Consider the following 19,538-nt stretch of genomic DNA (forward strand, 5'->3'; position numbering starts at 1 on the left):
GCTGCTTCCTTCCCCACTTCACAGCTTACAAACAGCTCATCTCCGTCCTGACCTTTGAAAAGTACCTTTGGTTTCTCACCAGTCCTCCACAACTGCATTTACTGTGATTTTAATATCTTGGATTGGATTTTTGCCTGTGCAGTTTTTTGGCTTTTACCAGGTACACCAATAGTTCTGACTAAGAAGGGACTCCAAGGACTGTCCTTCACATGCACAGTCCACACTCTAGTCTAGTTGGCTTTTCAGTTTTAATTCCTACTGTTTTCTTGAGCCCCCAGCTGACCCCAAGCACAAGTCAGTGCACCTTTTGATAAAAATGCCATATTGCACAGCCTGATCCCAACCCTTTAACTGCCCCTTTAGCATGGCTGGAATGGGGACTACAGGAGAACCAGATCCAAGAACTGATCCAGGTTTAAAGGAACCACTGGCAACACTTATCTTTCTTTTAACTAAAGAAATGCCTACCAACAATTTTATCAGCACAAGTAAGATGACAGTGGAGGGTTGGCATAAGATTCTGGACACTGGAGCAACACCAGCACCTAAAACATATCCAGAGCTCACCTTTGGAGCCTTATTTACATCTTCAAAGACATTTGATGATTATGAGGGTTTTTTTAGGACCTCAATATCTAAAATCTTCTAATACAAAAACATTTATGAAGCTGTACCATGTAACATTATTCTAATAACCTGTTAAGCTTTCACACAGGATGAAAATGCACCCACTGCAAGGAACTCCTCCTCCATCTCCAATAAGGAACAGCAGATGGACAGTGCCCAGCTAACACCTCAGTCAGCAGCACTGGCCCACAGGCCCCACTGCCTCCCAGCTGTAGCACCAAATGCCAAAGCATTTCTGAGTAAAATCACTTCATCCTTGCCCACGTTACGACATCACACCTCTTTCCCTTGTTTAATTTGTGCACCAAATTAAGCAAACCTTCTGTTAGGACTAGATGCTGTTCACCATCCTCACTGAGCAAAGGGCTGACACAGTTCCTATCAATCAATTGCTGACCCCAACACTCCCAACAGGGATCCTTCCTGTCATGTTTCACAAATTACACCAGGCTGTCTTAATCTCACCAATTCAACAAGTCTGTCCTTTTCTTGTTTTATTCCTTCTTGGATACAAGCAGCTCTCATTTTTCCCTCACCCAAACCCAGAATGGACAATGACAAAGAAGCTGGACATCCAATGCCAGGAGTGGACGTTAGAGACATTCTTCTGTAACATCAAGATTTGTCATATGAACGTGGAAAGCCTAAAATAAGGGCAAATATTGCATTGCAAACATTTATTCTTCAAGGCCCCCATCAGTCTAACAGGACATGAGGCTCTCACAGCTGAGCACAGAGCACCAAGATGGGAACAGAAGCACAAAACTCCTCAACCAGTTTCCATCATACAGCTCTTGCTCTGCCTTTGAGCATCACTGTGTTGAAGTAAGATCAGACGCACATCAGGGCAGCCAGAATGTTTCCAGAAACTATTACAGTGTTAGAGGCACCAGTGCCCTGGAATAAAACACCTGGTGCAAGTCTTTATGAGCTACCTGAGTGACTAAACAAGGCACAGATATCACAGTGAGTCAAACCTCAAACCTGAACTTTGTGTTGCTCAGAAAAGCAGCCCTGAACACTGGACCAAAGCTTTGCCATGTTTTATCTAAAGAAGCATGAGCAGCCCTGCTGTCCCTCGGGATTGCAGTGCAGGGGGCAGGGGGCCTGGCCATGCAGCCCAGGCTGTCGTGCTGTGTGCTGTGGCAGGAGCAGCTCAGCCACTGCCATCCCTCTAGAGCACAGTCCTTCTTGCAGCTGAACTGTCTTCCTTCCTCCAGTCCTGCAGTAAGAAAAGATTAAAACATTAAGACCCATGGAAAACAGTAAAAAAAGAAAGGGGGAAAATACAGAGTAGAGGTGGCTTAAAACAAAATCACTGATTTCTGAAGTCACTGACTCCCCCAGTGCCAGCACTGTATCTCACAGGGAGAAGGGAATGGGAGGTGCTCCCTGAGCAGCAGTGATATGGTACAGTACAGGACCACTGCTGAAAAACAGAGACACAACATACAGATAGGGCAGTTTTCCAGAGTTGGAAAAATATGAAAGCTAAATTCTTTCTAAGATGGGCATTAATTTTCTTAAACTTCCACAGCTTGCTCCTCACATCACTGTAGAGTTGTGACCAATGCCTCAGAAAGCTTTACATAATCTTGTTTTTTCAAGGACATACATTTCTGCACTGTGCAGGATGTGGGACAGTGCAGATGTGCCATTCCACATGTGCTATATATAGCAGAGACAGTGACACACAACTGACAGCAATGTACCTACTCTAAATGTGCAATTCCAGTCTACACGTTGTATTACACACAGGTATTAGATGTGTGTGTACACATACATACAAACATATATGCACTCTGTGTCTCTTGAAAGATGAAAAGCAGAAGGAACAAGCTGGGACAGAAAGGTAAGGCAGGATACATGGTCACAAAAGTGTTTAATCACAAATTCTGCAAGTCCGGTTAGACCAAGCCCCTCTGTGCCAAGACTGAGAAGCACAAGCTACTTACCACAGCTGCTCACGGGCTGCAAGACAGCCTTGGAGTCCTGCCAGTGCCTCCTCCTCCCATGGCAGCAGAGCTGGAGCCCAGGGCAGGAAGCAGCTCAGCACTGCTCACTCACACTGCCCCAGCTCTGCTCCCAAGCCAAACCACTCCTGCTCTGCTCTCCTCTAGGAGCCTTCTCTTGGGGCAGAATCTGTTCCAACACATTCAAACAGTAGGTTTAACAGGTTTGTTAAAGTAGGTCTAACAGCTCCTCTGATCCCTACGCCGAGAACACAGGAAGCCTCAAATTTATTTTTATTAAACTGAGTTCTTTGTAAGCTCTAGTTTGAGCATGCTCCTTTGTAAGCATGGAGCTCCAGCCCTGTAGGGAGAAATCAATTCATTCTGGAAAGGTCAACCTTCAGAACGTTATAAAGCACACTTAAAATTCAAATAAAGAAAATCTGTATTTTAACTGTGCCAAATGTGGTTTAAATTAATTTTGATGCAACGAAACATTATTTGCTAATGAGATGTTAGCACAAGTTATGTTCTGACAAACTAGGTTCAGAGTCCCACTTTGCTCATCACTGTTTCTATACATAAACACTTAAAAAAAAAAGGACAAAAAAAGGAACTGTGTCACAATGCAAAGAGCAAAACATTGTGATTTATTCACCTTCATTCAGCTGCTCAGATAACACAGATGTGTTAAACCACTCCCAAATGCTCCACTTCCTGCTGTGAGTACAGGAAGAGGCAGAGGACAGTTTAAGGAAAAGAAAGGCAGTTTCAAAAATCAGGATTCTAAAGAAGAGGAGGTATTTAGGGCCCCCCTGACACTGAGCTGGGGAAGCACAAGGGGAATGAAGGGAGGGGGGAAGGCAGCCAAGCTTTCCTGAAATAGCTGCTCACTGCCACTGCTGGGACAGAATCCGGAGCAAGTGTTCTGTCAGCATGACCCAGGACACTTCTTACAGCCATAGTCTTCCCTTTTTTTTTAAGGATAGGAAACAGAGAGAAAAGGGTTCAGACATCTTTCTTGGACATATCAGTTTAACACCTTTTTTCTCCCTCCCTCCCTCTTTTGCTGTTCTGGAAATGAAAGGGGTGAAATTTGGAAGCAGGATACACAAGAGCAGAGCAAGGAGGGGGAACAGTCAAAAGCCAGGGAGTCTGCCAGGAATTCTGCAAGAACCAGAGTCCCTGTCTGGGTGTTAATGGGTCTACACAAACTTTTTTTGTTTGCTTTTAAAAAAAGAGACATTTCTGAGGGGCTAGAACTTCTCACGGCCATGTCTGTTATGAAGCTTTTCGGAATTTAATATATTTTTTCCTCATGATTTTTCATAGAAGAAAAGCATGGAAAATACCATAGTGGTCAAAATGAACATGAGCAAAGTGAACCACATGGGATGAACTCTGGTGGGAGCAAAAATGGAGATGGTGCTCCAGCTCCATGCAAAGAAAAACCCAGGAAAGGTCTAAGTCCTGATGAAGCATTCCTGAATACACCAGATGCTGCACATTCAACAATCCACTGATGTAATGTAGGAACAGAAATTCTCAATTCTGCTCTTTACCAATTTAGCTCAACAAATAATTCCATATGGTGAACAGCGCTGAACTGAGAAATTCCCATCACAGAAAAAATAACTGCAAATCTAAAAACTCCTGAGTTGGAAGAGATCCTGAGCTGAGGCAGCACTGCCACACGTTCCATGACATCATACATAAAACACCATCTATCTCTTACTTTACATCATTTTTCTCAGTAAGTCTTTAAGAGAAAAATCGGAGGCAATGTGTCAAAGGTACAACAATTAGCCCAGCTCTCAGAGGGATTATTTCTGCGACTAAAGGACAGGAGGCACCTGCTGAAATGCAGCAGGACAGATTTCAGCTTACCAAAACTAAAAGTTTGTTTTGGTGAAGAAAGGACTGAGACTGGAACCCAGTCTGTGCAGAGCCAGCAGGGTTATATGTGATCCTTCAACCAAAAGGATTTCTGGAGAACACCCCTTACAGAACCTGCCCCAGCCTCACCCAAGGAGCCTGACCTGCACCGATGGTCCCTCCCATGGAATCACAGCTGTCAGGCTGGAAACCCCTCTAAGGCAATGAAGGCCAAGCACCAAGCTGGCAGCAGCACCGTGCTCACCATGGCCCAGGAGCCCTGTGCCACAGCCACGAGCTTTGGAACCCTTCAGGGATGGTGACAACCCTGGCACAACCCACAGAAAACCTTCATCCAGTCTAAACCTCCAATGGGCCAACACGAGGTGTCTCCCCAGGAGCTCCCTGAAGAAGTTTCACACACATTTCTGAGTAACAGTACAGCTGGGCTTTGGGTTTTGTTTAATCAGAAAGGAAAATGTAAGATAAAGACAACAATTTTTCCCCTGAAAAATAAAAAGGAAACTAAGCCCCTTCTTTTAATTCCATCTTTCTAACAAGGCCACAAGTTACAAAATCTTTAGTGGAGGAACCTTGATTGGCCTATTCCTGAACACAGTTCAGATTCTTCTGAAAACATGTCAAATTCCAAACTGCACAATAATAATCCAATTCCTGCAGGGAAAAAAAGACAAAATATGAACAATTAAGTAAAAGCCTAATTCTATTTTGATGCACATCACCCTTCAACAGGGCTCAAGTAAAAGCATCCCAAGTATATTCCAAACAAGTGCTCAACAAAACCAGCCATGAACATGTGGCAAAAGTACAAAAACTCCTTTGCACTATTAACATAGATAATGTCATTTAAGTCTTAACACCAGTGTAAAATATCTATGAGTTGTTCCATTTAATTTTGAAAATCCATATAGAAAACAATGTTCATAACTCCATCCACAGGATTCTACAAAACTGCTGCTTCATCAACAAATCTTTGAACTGTTTCAATATGAAAACTCATTTTTTTCAAACTGCTCAAAAATCATTGCAGAGAATTTCCAAGCACTTGAATTGAAGCACAACCAAAGTATGAACTTGGTACATTTTTGCAGTTATTTCTAAAATAAGTTAATTTACATAAATCATCTCAAAATAACACAATGGGATTCAACTTCATTTTCGACATTTGGAAAGCAGTGTCATACTTTATTTAAAGTAAACCCATGTAAAAACAAAGTTTAAATGAAAATGGTACCTGAAAAATAAATTATTTGATATAAAACAAATCAATAACTTAAAAACACACTAAATATACAAAATGTGTAACCATATACTGTACAGTATGGAAAGCAATTGATAAAACCTTCTGTCCCACAAACAGATTAATTTATAAACAAAAGATTACATAAGTTAAAGGAAAGGAAATCAATAAAAAGACTAGAAGTACAGTATTATTCAAATTACTCATCAAATAAAGGTTTATCCCAACTTATGTTTCAAATGTCTCAAGTCATTTTCTTCTCAATGACCAAGTGAAAAAGTTCAGCCATACCACTAAAAACTTGCTCAAAAATGTTTAGAAATAAGGAACAACAGTAGGAGAATATTGAGATTCTAAAATGTGAACACAGAAGCAATTTTCCAAGGTTTCAGGTGGCAGTTCTACCATTACTGTTTTCCCATCATTAGCAACAAAAGAGAATTTCAGTGCTGAAAACTCCACTCAACAGAAAAATATTTCTAAACCTTTGTTGCTGTTGGATCGAGTGTGATCTAGAAGGAATCTCCAGAGTTGAATGTCAAACCCACCCATGGGGTGGCGAGTTCTGCTTTAGAGATCATAAAGACTTGGACTGCTTTTAACTCACGTAGGATGAGAAAGCAACACTTTGAGCTTGGTTTGGTTTCACTACATGAGATTACTGCAAACAGCAAGCACTGAAATGGTGCCGTACCTGCTCAAGCTACGAGCGGCCGCTCAGGAATGACCGGCGATTTTCAATCCACCGCTTGTCAGGGAGGCACGGCCTCTTCTGAGCGACAGGGAGGAACTGAGACCCTTTTTATGAACTCCACATGTTTCATTTTTTATATTAGTAAGGAGAAACCCAGTAATAATAAATACAATAATCAGAGAAAATAGCCACTGGCCTCTTGAGCTCTGGATTTATCCATCCTACTGTGCTGAGCAGCCAACCTTGAGAAGTGCAGAGCTACGTTAGAGGAACTTGCCGAAGGCACAAAAAGACTCTCCTGCTTCCAAATAGAGATTAAAATACCTCAGGTGACAAATTCAGCTCTTGGAAAATAAAAACAAATGAGAAAAAGCCAAAACACAAGTGCAGCTCCACTCAGAGAGCTCAAGGGGTTGGTGTTTCTTTATGCTAAAGGTGAATTTGGTCCCTTCCCTCTAAAGCTATTTGTAGATGCCTAAATATAGAAATGGAACAATAAGGTGCTTCATTGACAGAGTTAAAAAGAACACATTTCTTCAATATGGAACTAAAAAATATGGTGACCTTCTGACAGAGGCAGCCTCCAGACAAACTGCTCCATGTTTATGTGATTGAACCAGGCTACCAGCAGCTCACAAGAGCTGTGTGTTAAAAATCTCCCACAAACTCTAACCTTCTGCAGGCAGAGCTATCAGAGGAGCTACTTTAAATAAACAGTTTATCACATGACCTGTATATTGTGTTAGAAAAGTAAACATGGGGACTTTCTCCGAGTTTGTTCTTTTAAAGTACATATGTAATGATAAAACTATCCAAAAGGAACTTGAGTTATTGCCATTTAAAATGCACTGAAAAAAAATATCTCCTGAAATATTTGAAGAATTTCTACTTTATTGACCTGACCCAGAACATTAAAGCAACACAGAATTGTAACTAATGTTGAAGGACCTCAAGGACTATTCATTTTCCAAACTCAGCCTTAAAAGAATGGATCACTTTTACTGTTAATTCATCATTTGGTTTTGACTGCTGGATATTCTTTCTATAAATGATACCAAGTTTTTTAAAAACTTTTTTAAAAAAGATTTTTAACTGCTTTTTATAAATAACATTACTGCAATGTTCAATCCCCCTATAAAAATAGGTGTCCTTTCCATGCAAACAGCCTTTGGTCATCTGGACAAGGGCAAGTGACCAAACACTGACCAACCAGTGTTCACTGTGGTGACAATTTATCCTGCTCCAGTGACTTGTCTCTGGATTTTCCATGGTTTTCATACTCACATGATACAGATGTACAAAAAACATATCCAAGCAAATGGAAGGAAGAGCTGTGTGGCCACACACACCACTGTGGTGATGTGACATCTCCCCTCACCTTAGAGCTGGATCCTGAAGCCTTCCCCAGTCCTAGAGCTAGAACAGATGCAGGGACTGGCAGAGGAAGGCTCAGGAGGCAGCAGTAACTGCACTGGCCAGTCTCTGACAGGAGAGTGGAGCAGCTCAAGTAAACCAAATTTTATGATAATGCAGCTTGAAGAATAGAATAAAATAAAATAAATCCAACACTTCAGTGCACAGACACCATCTAACAGGCAATCACTGAGAACTGAACACACTGAGCTGTTCTGATTCTGCTCATGTCTGGATTTCTGGTGTTGCCATCCCCTCACCTGAAGGATCTGCATGTGCCTTTGCCTGCTCACACCAAGCACATACAGAGATTCCTCTTCCACATTTCTGTGGGATTTCCCTATTTGCTGATGGTTAACAGGAGGTTTACAGGTGCTGAGGCTCATGGCCAGGGTTCTGCACTGGGGTGAATTCCATTCATGTGGACATCTGAGAAGCAAATGCAGTGACTCCCCTCAGCATCTACACATGAGACCCTGAGACAGCAGCATGAACAACTGTGTTTTCAGCAGAAATTACACCTGCTCCTTCAGAACCTACACCAGGGGCTGTCCCAAGAGACTCTTAACCTACTCTAAAGGACCCCAAAACACTCCCACCTCAGCTGCTCCTCTAGCACATCTCACAGCACAGACCAAAAAATTCAGGTCTCCAGAATCTGATTAGCACATCCCAGTCCAGCAATAAAGACTTTCCAGAACTCTCTACCTCAGTGAGAATTGCTCACAACGAGCAATGTGAGACCCCTGCTTTGACACAGCCTTTGGTTCTAAGATCCTGTAAGTGCTTACTGATAGAGGCATCACCTGATAGAAACACCTGGCTTCCACCAAATGGATGGATGAAAAAGCTGAGCACTCTGAGAATTAAGAGGCCAAAAACTCTCTTGAAACAGGTCTGTTCAAGTGAGAGCTTCAAAGCAGGGTGAGGAGGAAATCAGTTGCTCCAGCCTTTTGGGCAGAAAAACTCCTGGTAGATGTCTTGTTAGACTTTAGTTTCCAACCCCAGAAGCTTCCTTTTGGTCTTTACTAGTAGGATGCACAAGCATTTTGGTTTAGGACCAAAAGCATCCAGTATACATACACAATTTTTTCTGGACTTCAGCTATTTATGCCAAGATTTTACTGACTGTTAGAATAGCACAAATTATACACTACTTCTGGTATCAGCTCTGGATAATAGCAGGAGTTTTTCCTCTTTTCCTGACTCGAGGAGCAGTGCTTTGCTCATAGCAATTGCCTGAAAATTATCAAAGCAACTATCAAAGAAAGCTGGAATCAGACCTTTCCTAAAAGAGATTGTTGTAGTAGCAGTACAAAACCATATCCTGCACTTACCTAGCAAAGAATGAGAGATGGAAAAATAGGGAAGCAGTGGAAAAAGAAAGGAACAGTGATGCCAGAGAGCATTCAAGAGAAGGGGGTTCTTCAAAAGTGGCAGCACAGCAATGTGCTGCTGCCATGGCCAGTGTGCTTGGAACCAGTACTGACAGAGTCATGTTTAGGGGTCACTCCTGCAAGTCTGAACCCCCACTAAATATTGTGATAAATAGCAGCTCCCATTTTAGTTCAGCAGCAAATTTATCTTAAATGGAATAAAACAAGAGAGAATGACAGGAACTGGGAATGACTACAGCCCACTCCTGTGGAACAGGACAGTGCAGGTTCAACAATGATGGGACATGTAAGAGAACTTCTCTGTACTACACAGCTTTAACTTGGGAGGATGCCCAGAGAGCTTCCCAAGCTCTCCTTGTACGCAGAAAGGAAATAATCATAGACATGGTAAATGGATGGTGATGAACTGGTGGAAGGAAACCTCTGACAGCCAAGAGCAGCTCTGGGGGCTGGGAATGGCCTGGCTGCTGTGTCACAGTCACTGTTCCACCGAGCATCTCAAGAGATGGGGAGGGAACAGGCTGGCAGGAGAGGCAAGGTTGGATGCTTTAACAGGAAAAATCCCACCTGCATTCACTGCACACATGCTCAAACTCAGTGGAAGGCTGCTCGCTGGGCCAAGGCCTATCTGTAGGGTTTAGATATGTCCTGGGCAGGTCCAGGAACATCAGCAGCTGCCACAGGTCCTCCCTGGAGCTGGGCACCAGCTCAGCCACATGTGGAGGCTGAGGGAGCCCTCAGGCTGTGCAGACCCCATGGCAGGGAGAGGACAAGGAGAGGACAAACGGCGGCAAGCAGAAGGCAAGGTCAGCTGGGGATGGAGTGAGACGAGCAGGCAGCATGGACTGGCCTCTCGAGTTTGGAAATGAACTCTGGGGCTGGTAGAGATCCAGGCAAAACAAGGAGACACTGCATTAATCTGCCACAGACCTCATTTCCACACCTGCCCTGCCTACATTAACACCAGAGCCAAGTCTCTAGCTGTGCACAGCAGCTCACACACCTGTACAGGCATGGTCAGCTTCCCCAGTTTCCTACCCAAGCACACCTGAGGGTTACACCAGTCTGTGACACTCATTTCTATGTGACAGATTTATTGTGGTGCTTGTTTCAAAACTCTTTTCTTCTACTCATCTGTCAAAGCAGTAAATTAAAATTCTCTCAAAGCCGAGCTACAGTTCCTTAAACAGCACTCTGAAAGCTGGACACTTTGTGCAATACTTAGCAAAAAAAAGAACAGAAAATAAAAAACAAAACAAAATTTGAGCAAAACAAAATCAAATTTAATGTTCTTAAATGCAAAAGTAAAAACAAACAAAAAACACAAAAAAGCAAAAGAAAATTAACAGAAACAGAACAACTCAAAGTTTCAAGGCAGTCTGCAGAAAACCTGGGGGATTAATCTTTAAATCTACAAATCAAAGGGGTTTTTTGGTTAATATCTAACTTGCAAGTTGTAAGTACTTTTCTGCTGAGTGTTCAGTAAGTAAAGCTAGTTGTCAAAACAAAATCCTATTAAAATAGAAAAACTAGCACTCATTAGAAGGGATGCGAGAAATACAATGCTCAAATGTTTATAACTGGTTTTTCTTTACAAAATAGAACTGCCAAAGGAATTCCAACTACAATGATCTTGGAAAATGAGTAAGTATCTTGCTGCATTATAATGTACCAGTAAGTAGTGCACCATGCATTAAATATTTGGACAGAAGAGATTCAGTCTGATAAAGTAGCAACATATATTCACACTTGCTTTTTTGGAGTTTCATTTTGACTCTGAAATCTTCCTGGAGTTTCTCTGAAACTCTTTGGTCCATTCCTCTCAAAGTGGGTTTTAAAAGTCACATTTCTAAAACCTGTGAATTGGACAGCTTGGCCACTGCTCAGTGTGCAACTTACCTCCTCAATGGTGTTAAAAGTTAGGCTGGCATGCTACTACTTACAAGACCTTGACTTTAAAAAGCCTGATCCTCAACTAGACACAGAGTAATGAATATTAATTTATCAAACAATTTACTGTCAACTAAAACATTAGTATTTCTCAACTTTTCTTCCATACTACTGAAACTGAGGGAGAACAAAAGGACAGGGGGATGGGTAGGAAGAACAACATAAACCCAAAGAAAATCAATGAATTCAGCCTGATATTTTTCAGAAAATTCCAGTTTTTGCAAACAACATTCAATGAAACAAATGTTAGTCTCATAAGTGAAAGCATGCTTCAATTTTACCACCATCCAGAGGGTCTAGTTAATGCAATCTACTTAAGATTTCAGGGGATTTTTAACATGTTTTAAATGAAATAACTTAAAGGAACTTAAAATTGGTCTAACATTGTGGGATTTCAAACATTTGAACATGTCAGTTGCATCCCAGAATATAAAACCTTTTCACTTCTCATTTAGACTAAGACAAACACTTGTGAAAATTGGCGCAAAATGAGTTTTACACTAACAAAAATGTTTCAACTTCTGTCACTCCATTATCTATTCCATACAAAAAGCACGAGCAAGTTATTTGTGGGACTTGTTGGTTTTGAAGGAAACCTGTAAGATTTTGTCCCCCAGGCGGTAGCCATTAAGACTTGCTATGGCCATTGCAGCTTCTTCATAGTTTGTCATGGTCACAAAACCAAAACCTTTGCACTTGTTGGTGTTGAAATCTCGAATAACTTTCACATTGGTAACCGCACCAAAGGGGCCAAACATCTGCCAGAGGATTCCCTCATCAGCATCTTGACCAAGGTTGTAGATGAAGATACACCAGCCAGAAGATGCGTTTCCTGGAACATTTACACCAGAAAGCCCACTCATGTGATCTACACCCATAGGAGAGAACCTAGCAAATAAAAAGCACAATATTTCATGTTCAATTAAGCAAATTAACTTGAATGGGAAGCAACTGAGAATGAATATTTTATACATGGCACATCAAAACCGCCACATAAATGTTTCCCCATTCAAATTGACAATCAAATTGACAGCTGCCAGAAAAAAAAAAGTTAAGTATTCCAACTGCTTTATCAACAGGGAACTATCCTTAGAAATAGGCAAGGAACAGGCAAGGCAAGATTACATAATCACCTTCCCAGGGGAGCTGGATGGATGCCTGAGCTCAGCCAGGCCGCTCTGAGTGTCCAGGGCATTGCTGCAGAACTGCTTGAGTTCAGGGGCACAGGCAGCACCTCCCAGAGGCCCCAGGCACCTCCCACTTATTGCACAGAAGGAGATTTTCTTTCACCCCATGCTCCTTTTCTTGCCTCTAAAAGAACATGCTGGGAAACTCTTTAAGTTAAAGAGTTTCTTTGGATTTGTTGGGGCAGGGGATGAGTGTTCTGGGTTCTTGGGAGTAGAGATTGTATGTATTAATTTCCTCTTTTGTGAAGCAGAACAAAACCTACTCCCTTTCCACCCAAAGGCAGCAGGTGCAGGCAAACACTCACAACATGAGCAGGCTCAGTGCAGTTTTATTATTCCAGTGTGTATGGATGGTTTTAATAATTTTTCCAGGAAAACTCAGATCTGACTTTACTGAACTCGATTTTTAAAATCACCTACCCATTCTTCCTGAATCCTGCCTCCTTCACAATACCTCAGCAGGATTCATGCATAACAAAAAGCAAAAATCTTCTCCTTTTTATGTCTCGTTTTGTATTAATTTATTTTCCCTAAAACCCACATTTCTAATTCCCCTTTATTCTATTTCTGGCCTAAACTCCAGAAAATCAAAGCTTCTGAATATTTTAGTGCAATATTAGGGTTGCACAGCTAAGCACTCAAAGGCCAGGAAATGTGAAAGTTAATGTCAAAAACGCACTTTGAACCCTTGTGCTTATTTATTATTTAAAAATATGAGGTCATGTGATCATAGAAATATAATGATACTATACCAGGGGTTCCCAAATTGAGGTGTACCACTGGTGATTTGCAAACCCCTTAAAAGCGGTACACGAGCTGCTCTCTGCCAAGAGCAGGGCGGTGGCAGATCCTGATTCTCTGCTGACCTGGAGGAAACAGGGAAGGGATGTCTGGGCAGTGAATGCTGCAGAAAGTGCCAAATGCTTCCCCTCTGACTCTTTCTTGCCCTGCATCAAGGAGCTGCTGCTGCCTTTCTTGAGGAGGGAGGGCTCGAGGAGTACGGGGAGGGAGGGGAGCAGAGGGATGGCAGTGCACACTCACACACACACACACACACACAGTGCACTCACACACCAGAACCACTCAGTGCCCATCTCCCCCAGGCTCTCTGGTGCCCAGAGCTCCCTGCCTTGGACACCTGAGCTGCTGGACTCTCCTGTCCCCAGAGCAAGTGTCACTCCATCCCTCCCTCGCTGCTGCTCTGCAGCCCTGGGGCTCCCGGAGCACAATGGGACTGCTGAGCTGCAGCACCTCACTGACAGCCAGCCCCACGAAAAAACAAGTTTGGGAAGCCTTGTACTACAGCCAAACTGAAAAAGCAGTTAGAAGTACCACAAGGTGAATGAGACATACCAACCCGTATGATCTGATGAAGAGGTGACACATCTGGTATTTCTTTTGGCTTTGTATAAAAACGTTCCTGTGCGTGCATGCTTGATACACTTACTTGTTCTGACAGACACCTTCAGTTGTGTAGCTTCTTTCCAAGTGAGTAATAATCTGGTAGGATGAATTTATCTTAATATCTGTCAAGTTTCCATCTCAACAGATCACCAGTCCTGAATCCCTTCTCAAACCACTGAGCTCAGAATTGCCTGACGTTGGTTCCAGCAGTCACTATAGCTCTGCCCCTGCCTGCTCCAAAGGCTCAGGCTCTGCCCAGGAGCCCAGGTAACACCAAATCATGATACTGCATATCCCAAGCAATCACTTGTAGAAGAGCAATGGTGTTAAATGCAAGAAAACAAATCTAAATGCTTGTTACAGACAAAATAATTTAAAATACCAAGTACCTCTGCTTTTGGATACATTTATCTTCAAACAGATTGTCCTCTCTTCCTGCTTTGTTTCACAAAAATGTTACAGGTTTATTAAAATACCCAAACCAAACAAAACAGGGTAAAACCAAAGAAGTCCCTTGAAAGATTAGAAAAGTAACTAAAAAAACCAAACAACCAACCTGTAGGAAATACTATTCAGCTAATCTGATGAATGCCTGCTCTCACTCTGCACAAGAGGGACCCCAGATCTCTCACTCAGCCCAGGGTAACAGCGTGCATGAGCAGGGCTGGAGCAGCTGACACACAGCTCCCTGTCCCACCAGGACACATTTTTGTGGCCACGCCAATTGAAGATGACCTTTAGGAAGTTACACTTATTAAGGATGTTTAAAAGAATGCCCTACACTATGGCAAACACAAAGACCAACAGAGATCCAGGATGTTTCAGAGAAAGGGGTTTTACAATTCCTTTAATACTGTAATTTGAACAACCTCAGCATTAGCACACTTATAGCTGGTGTTCTCATTTCTGTTGAAATTATTTTTATACTGTCTCCTCCACACTGCTTTTTCAACCCTCCCAAAGAGTCTGTAGCCAGTGTTATTTGTGGATGGTTCTTTCCAGCCATGCTAACCTAATAAGCCACATCTCGGGGCATTAGGTATCAACAAGAGTGCATTTTCCATCGTAACTCTTTTTCACTTTATAAGCTTCTTGTTTCTATCAATGACCTTTTGCTCCCTCTGTCATTAGACAGACAGCCTGCTTTGTTTAACAGATTTTGAGATTAGATTAACTCACTGGAGGATGTAATCTCAGAAATGACAGTCCTAAATGAAAGCAGTTTCTTTTTAGGTCTATGCAAGTCCTATAAATTCTTTTCATAGAACCACAGAAACTCCTGAGCTGGGAGGGACCCTCAGGGATGATCAGCCCAGCCCCTGTCCCTGCACAGCCACCCCAACACCCCCACCCTGAGCACCCCTGGGAGCTCCTGCAGCTCTGGCAGCCTTGGCACCATTCCCTGGGCAGCCTGGGCAGTGCCCAGCAGCCTCAGGGGGCAGAACCTTGCCCTAATATCCAACCTAAACCTCCCCTAACATAGCTTTGTGCTGGTTTTGCTGAACTCTTTTGCCTGCACTCTGAGGACAGTTCCATACAGCACCACAGGTGGGATGCCAATAAGCAGGAACATTAGTTTTAATCCCAGTCTGTGTTGCCATTGCACTTGAGCTTGGCAGCTTTTTATTTTTTAATTGTTCCACAAAGAGCAGCTCAGCTACACTGACAATGTCCTTCTGACAAGCAACTTTTCCTGCTGTCTTTGTTACAGACAGAAAAGATCTGCTGTGGCCAACACAAATCTTGTTGAGAACTCAGGGACACAAGCTCTAAGCCTGAAAAAAAATCATGGTGTTGGGTCAAACAACCACGTAAGGAAGAACAAAAACAACTGGGATTTCACTCCCATATTCTTCCAGAACTTTGATGAAATGCTACTCTGGATGAAATGGCTTGTACTCAGTACACACAGCTTGCATCCAAATTATACATTGGTTTAAAACTGAAAATTTAAACAATTTCACTGGAATGATACCAAGCAGGTGTAGAGGAGCGGTCTGAGCAATCTTATCACTGGCAGGGTTAAACAGTCCTCTTTCCATGTCCCTGTGAATCTAAGAACTATCAGAAATGGCTCCCCTTCAGGCACTCAGGGCAGATTCAGGGCAGAACTCATGGGCTGATACTGGCAGAGTTATGCCCATTTCAGGAACTGGGAACTGGCTCCAACCCTGAACAAGTGTGAAAGCACTATCAGCTGAACTGGCAATAACTGAGGTTTGTTGTTCTACTATAAAGCTCTGGTGAGCTGCAAAAGCACAGCACTTCCAGGGGCCCTGAGCAGCCTCCTCATGCTACAGGAGCTAAACCCCTCCATTTCATCACAGTTCAGCACCTGGAGATCTGCTATTTTCTTTAAGTAAACAAATCTTACACTCTAAGGAAACCCCCACCCCAGATGTGTTATCTGTCCTCCAGACAAGCTCATGCTGTGGCATCATTCCCTCTGGATGGAAGCAGAGAGCCTGGTCTTTGAATTAGTCCAGAATCCAGTGGGACACAGCACTAAGACCAGCTCCTGATGTGAGCCACAAACACCACAGGAACTCAAAAGGATTAAAAGAACATTAAACAAAGGGTTGGAGAAATATCTGTAGGAAATTAATAATTACAAATTAGATACTAAAGGTTTAATCCTGGATTTATAGGGATTATGATGAAATGAGATGAAATGTAATCAAAATATCAGGTTACGTATTCAATCTCTGTGGAGCAGAGATCACAACTTTAATTTATACAGACTGTGGGCTCTGTGGAAGCTGCTTATCCATTCATCCTGTCTTGTTCACTACCAAAACAAACAAGACTCAGCCCAAACTCAGGTTCCTGAGCTTAACCACAGCATGAGTAATCACAACTCCTTCAGTTCAGCATCCTTCAAGGCAGACAGACTCACTAGGAGAACTTGCAGCTAACACTAAAGAAAAATACAAAGCGTTGTGGGACAGACTTGATGATGTTGGAAGTCTTTTCCAACCTTAATAATTCCATGACCCCATGGTGTAAGCGTTGTGCACATGTGTTCAGAGGTGCCTGCAGGAGTGACTGAGGGAAGGAAGCTTTGCAGAAACTGCTGCAGCTCTCACAATCTGTGACAAGGCAGAGATAAAGAGCTTGTGCTGCAGGTCAGCTGGGGGCTCTTGTGTCCACAACATCTTTCTGAAAGCACAGCCTTATCCCAGCTCTACTCCCACCTCTGCCAGGCTCTGGGACCCCAAATCTTTAGTTCTTTCCCCACTGGGAGCAGCAGCCAGCCAAGGTGTGCTGACAAACAAGCACTGGGCACAGGACACAGCTCCCAGGGCAGCAGGAATGGAACAGAGACACCACATTTTCTTCCTCTTAACCCCCACTGCGACACCCCAAGCCTAGAGAAATACTCTGTGTGTCTGCCCCATCCCTGAGAGTGTTCCAGGCCAGGTTCAACAGGGCTTGGAACACCCTGGGATAGTGGAAGATGTCCCTGCCCATGGCAGGAGTGGGATGAGATGAGCTTTAAGGTCCCTTCCAACCAAAACTAGTCTGTGATTCTATGAAATGCACACAACTGACATTAATGCTGCTCTAAATGGTAAATTAAGAGAATAATGAACAAACTGGTTATTAAAATTTAGTTTCACCACCAACTCTTAATATAAATACATTAATAGTTTTTATTGTTTCTGAGTGATCATTACAGGACTGAATTAAAAGTATTAATTATGGGTGTGAATATTATTTGCACTCCTTATTCTGATGCATTTCGATCCTGGCATTTTGATTTTAGGGGGAAGAACGATGATGAAAATGTCCAAGTAAATTAAGAACGTTAAGAATGAAAAAGATTTGAGTAGGATCTGGACACACTGAAACCCTGGCCGAGACAAAGGGCAGGTGTGTTGATTTTTTAATAATTCACCTAAATGCAAACAAGGCAGAATTTCATTCCTCAGCGTGGCTCAGGAGGTTTGGTGTGCAGATCTGGGTGACTGCTTCAGGGAAACGAGGAGCTGCCTCAGCTGACTTCCCTGGGCTGCAGCTGAAGAGAACTGGGGAACAACTGAGGCTGGCAGGAACCTTTGGAAATCCTCTAATAAACCCCCTGCTCAAAGCAAGGCACCTGGAGCAGGCTGCTCATCCTGTCACCAAAACTCACCAGAAATCAGTCAAGTAAAACTCCTTAATGCCAATGTAGTGTTCAGAAGGGCATTCATCACTCATTACAGGCCTGGCTGCACCGGGGATAACTCCACCCTGTGTGCACGTGATCTCCTACAAGTGTGTTGCTTACATACAGTCACCACGTGCACATTTTGCTCATTGCCATAAAGCTCTCCCCAGTTTCCCAGGTTCAGTCCCTGTTTTGGCTGTGGCTGCATCCCTAAGCCAGATGTCTTCCCCTTATCTTCCAACCACCCTTGCTGAGAAAGCAGATCCTGCATACTCTGTTTCCTGCTAAAACTCCACAGGCACAGTAGAAATCAGATGAACCCTTCTGGTATCAACTCTAGCCAGGTTTCAGCATCTCCAAGGACAGAAACTTCACTGTCTCCTTGGACAAACTGTTCAACCACTCTCAGTATAAAACCACAACTGACTACAAAGTACAAATTTTCTCTGGAGACCCATGACACAGAGCTGTGCTCAAAATGCTGAGCTACAGCACTGTGGACAGGAGACAGCAACACTGGAACAGCAGCACAGCTAAAAGGTGGCTGAGATTTTAGTCCAACTTTACTGAGCTGATTGGATCCCTTACAGTAGAACATAAAACAAAAAAAAAAGGAGAAAATTCTCAACAGGGAAGCACTACTTTCAGAAACATATATATCTCAAAGCCTATTGCTTCTCTGCAAGACAGTCAATACACTGCATTTTCCAGACCACCCTCCAACCATCAGCTTCCTCCATGAACACCCAAGGCACTTCCAATTCAAGCAAATCATACTCAAAGCAACCAAAGCAATTTTCTGTGGCAAAGCACAGTGTCTTCCATAGCCCTGGAAGCAGACAGGAAGCTGCAACTGCTCAATATTCCCATCAGTAAACTCTTGAGGCCTCGAGGGAAGGCAGAATCCTGCACAGGTTGCAATGCAGGAAGGAATCCCACAGAACCTCCTCATCAGAAATGAAATTTCCCTCTCTTATTGTAACACCTCCCTGCTGGAACCAACCATTCAGAGCTTTAATTAAGTTGCCAAATTCTATTTGTGTTCAGATATATAAACCACAGAACGGGGATCTGTTGAGACAGCACCTACCAACACCCACCTGGAACCTGCTGCTGCTGTCCCCTCACTGAAATCCAGTAGTGGAAACAGACACCAGAGTGCAGGTACCTTTAAACACTAACTTCAATATAAATTTTACAAATAAGATTTTTCTTTAACCATATTTTAATGCAACAGTTTCTTTACATAACACTGAGGACACATAGTGCACTATGTATTCATTCACACATGCTGCAGTGAAGGTACCACTGCCCAGCTGTGGGGGCACAGCTCCCCACACCACCACGGGAACAGGAGCAAGCCTTAAATGCATTTATTCCTCCTAACCTACCTGAATCTCTGTGCCTGGTGATGCACTGGCCCTCCAAACCGTCTAGCTGGTGAATGACACAGCTGCGACAACAGTGCCACATTTTTGTTCTGGTTAGGGTTGGCTGCAAACTTCACTGTAATGGGCTCGGAGGAACCTGGGGGTTTGTGACCATTGAAATTTGTAATTGCCTCTTCTGCTTCTGACCTTTTGTCAAACCGGATAAATGCGACCCCTCTGGACAAACCTTGTAACCAA

At 43.0% G+C, this 19,538-nt stretch overlaps 1 protein-coding gene across 2 annotated transcripts in view; it reads right to left on the bottom strand.

Moving 5' to 3' along the window:
• Nucleotides 1-5,135: 5,135 nt before the first annotated feature.
• The window catches only part of ELAVL1 (ELAV like RNA binding protein 1), a 45,931-nt gene continuing 31,528 nt past the window's right edge, over nt 5,136-19,538 (bottom strand). Inside the window, exons 5-7 of one of the 2 annotated variants that reach the window (XM_064734020.1) lie at nt 19,302-19,527; nt 13,109-13,222; nt 5,136-12,057 (exon numbers count right to left, since the gene is read on the bottom strand). In XM_064734020.1, coding sequence (XP_064590090.1) covers nt 11,733-12,057; nt 13,109-13,222; nt 19,302-19,527 — 665 coding nt within the window. In that variant the 3' untranslated portion in view covers nt 5,136-11,732. The remainder of the gene's footprint in view (nt 12,058-13,108; nt 13,223-19,301; nt 19,528-19,538) is intronic. The other variant, XM_064734019.1, reaches the window with a different exon arrangement.

The sequence above is a fragment of the Zonotrichia leucophrys genome, chromosome 28 (genome assembly GCF_028769735.1).
Source record: "Zonotrichia leucophrys gambelii isolate GWCS_2022_RI chromosome 28, RI_Zleu_2.0, whole genome shotgun sequence".
NCBI lineage: Eukaryota > Metazoa > Chordata > Aves > Passeriformes > Passerellidae > Zonotrichia > Zonotrichia leucophrys.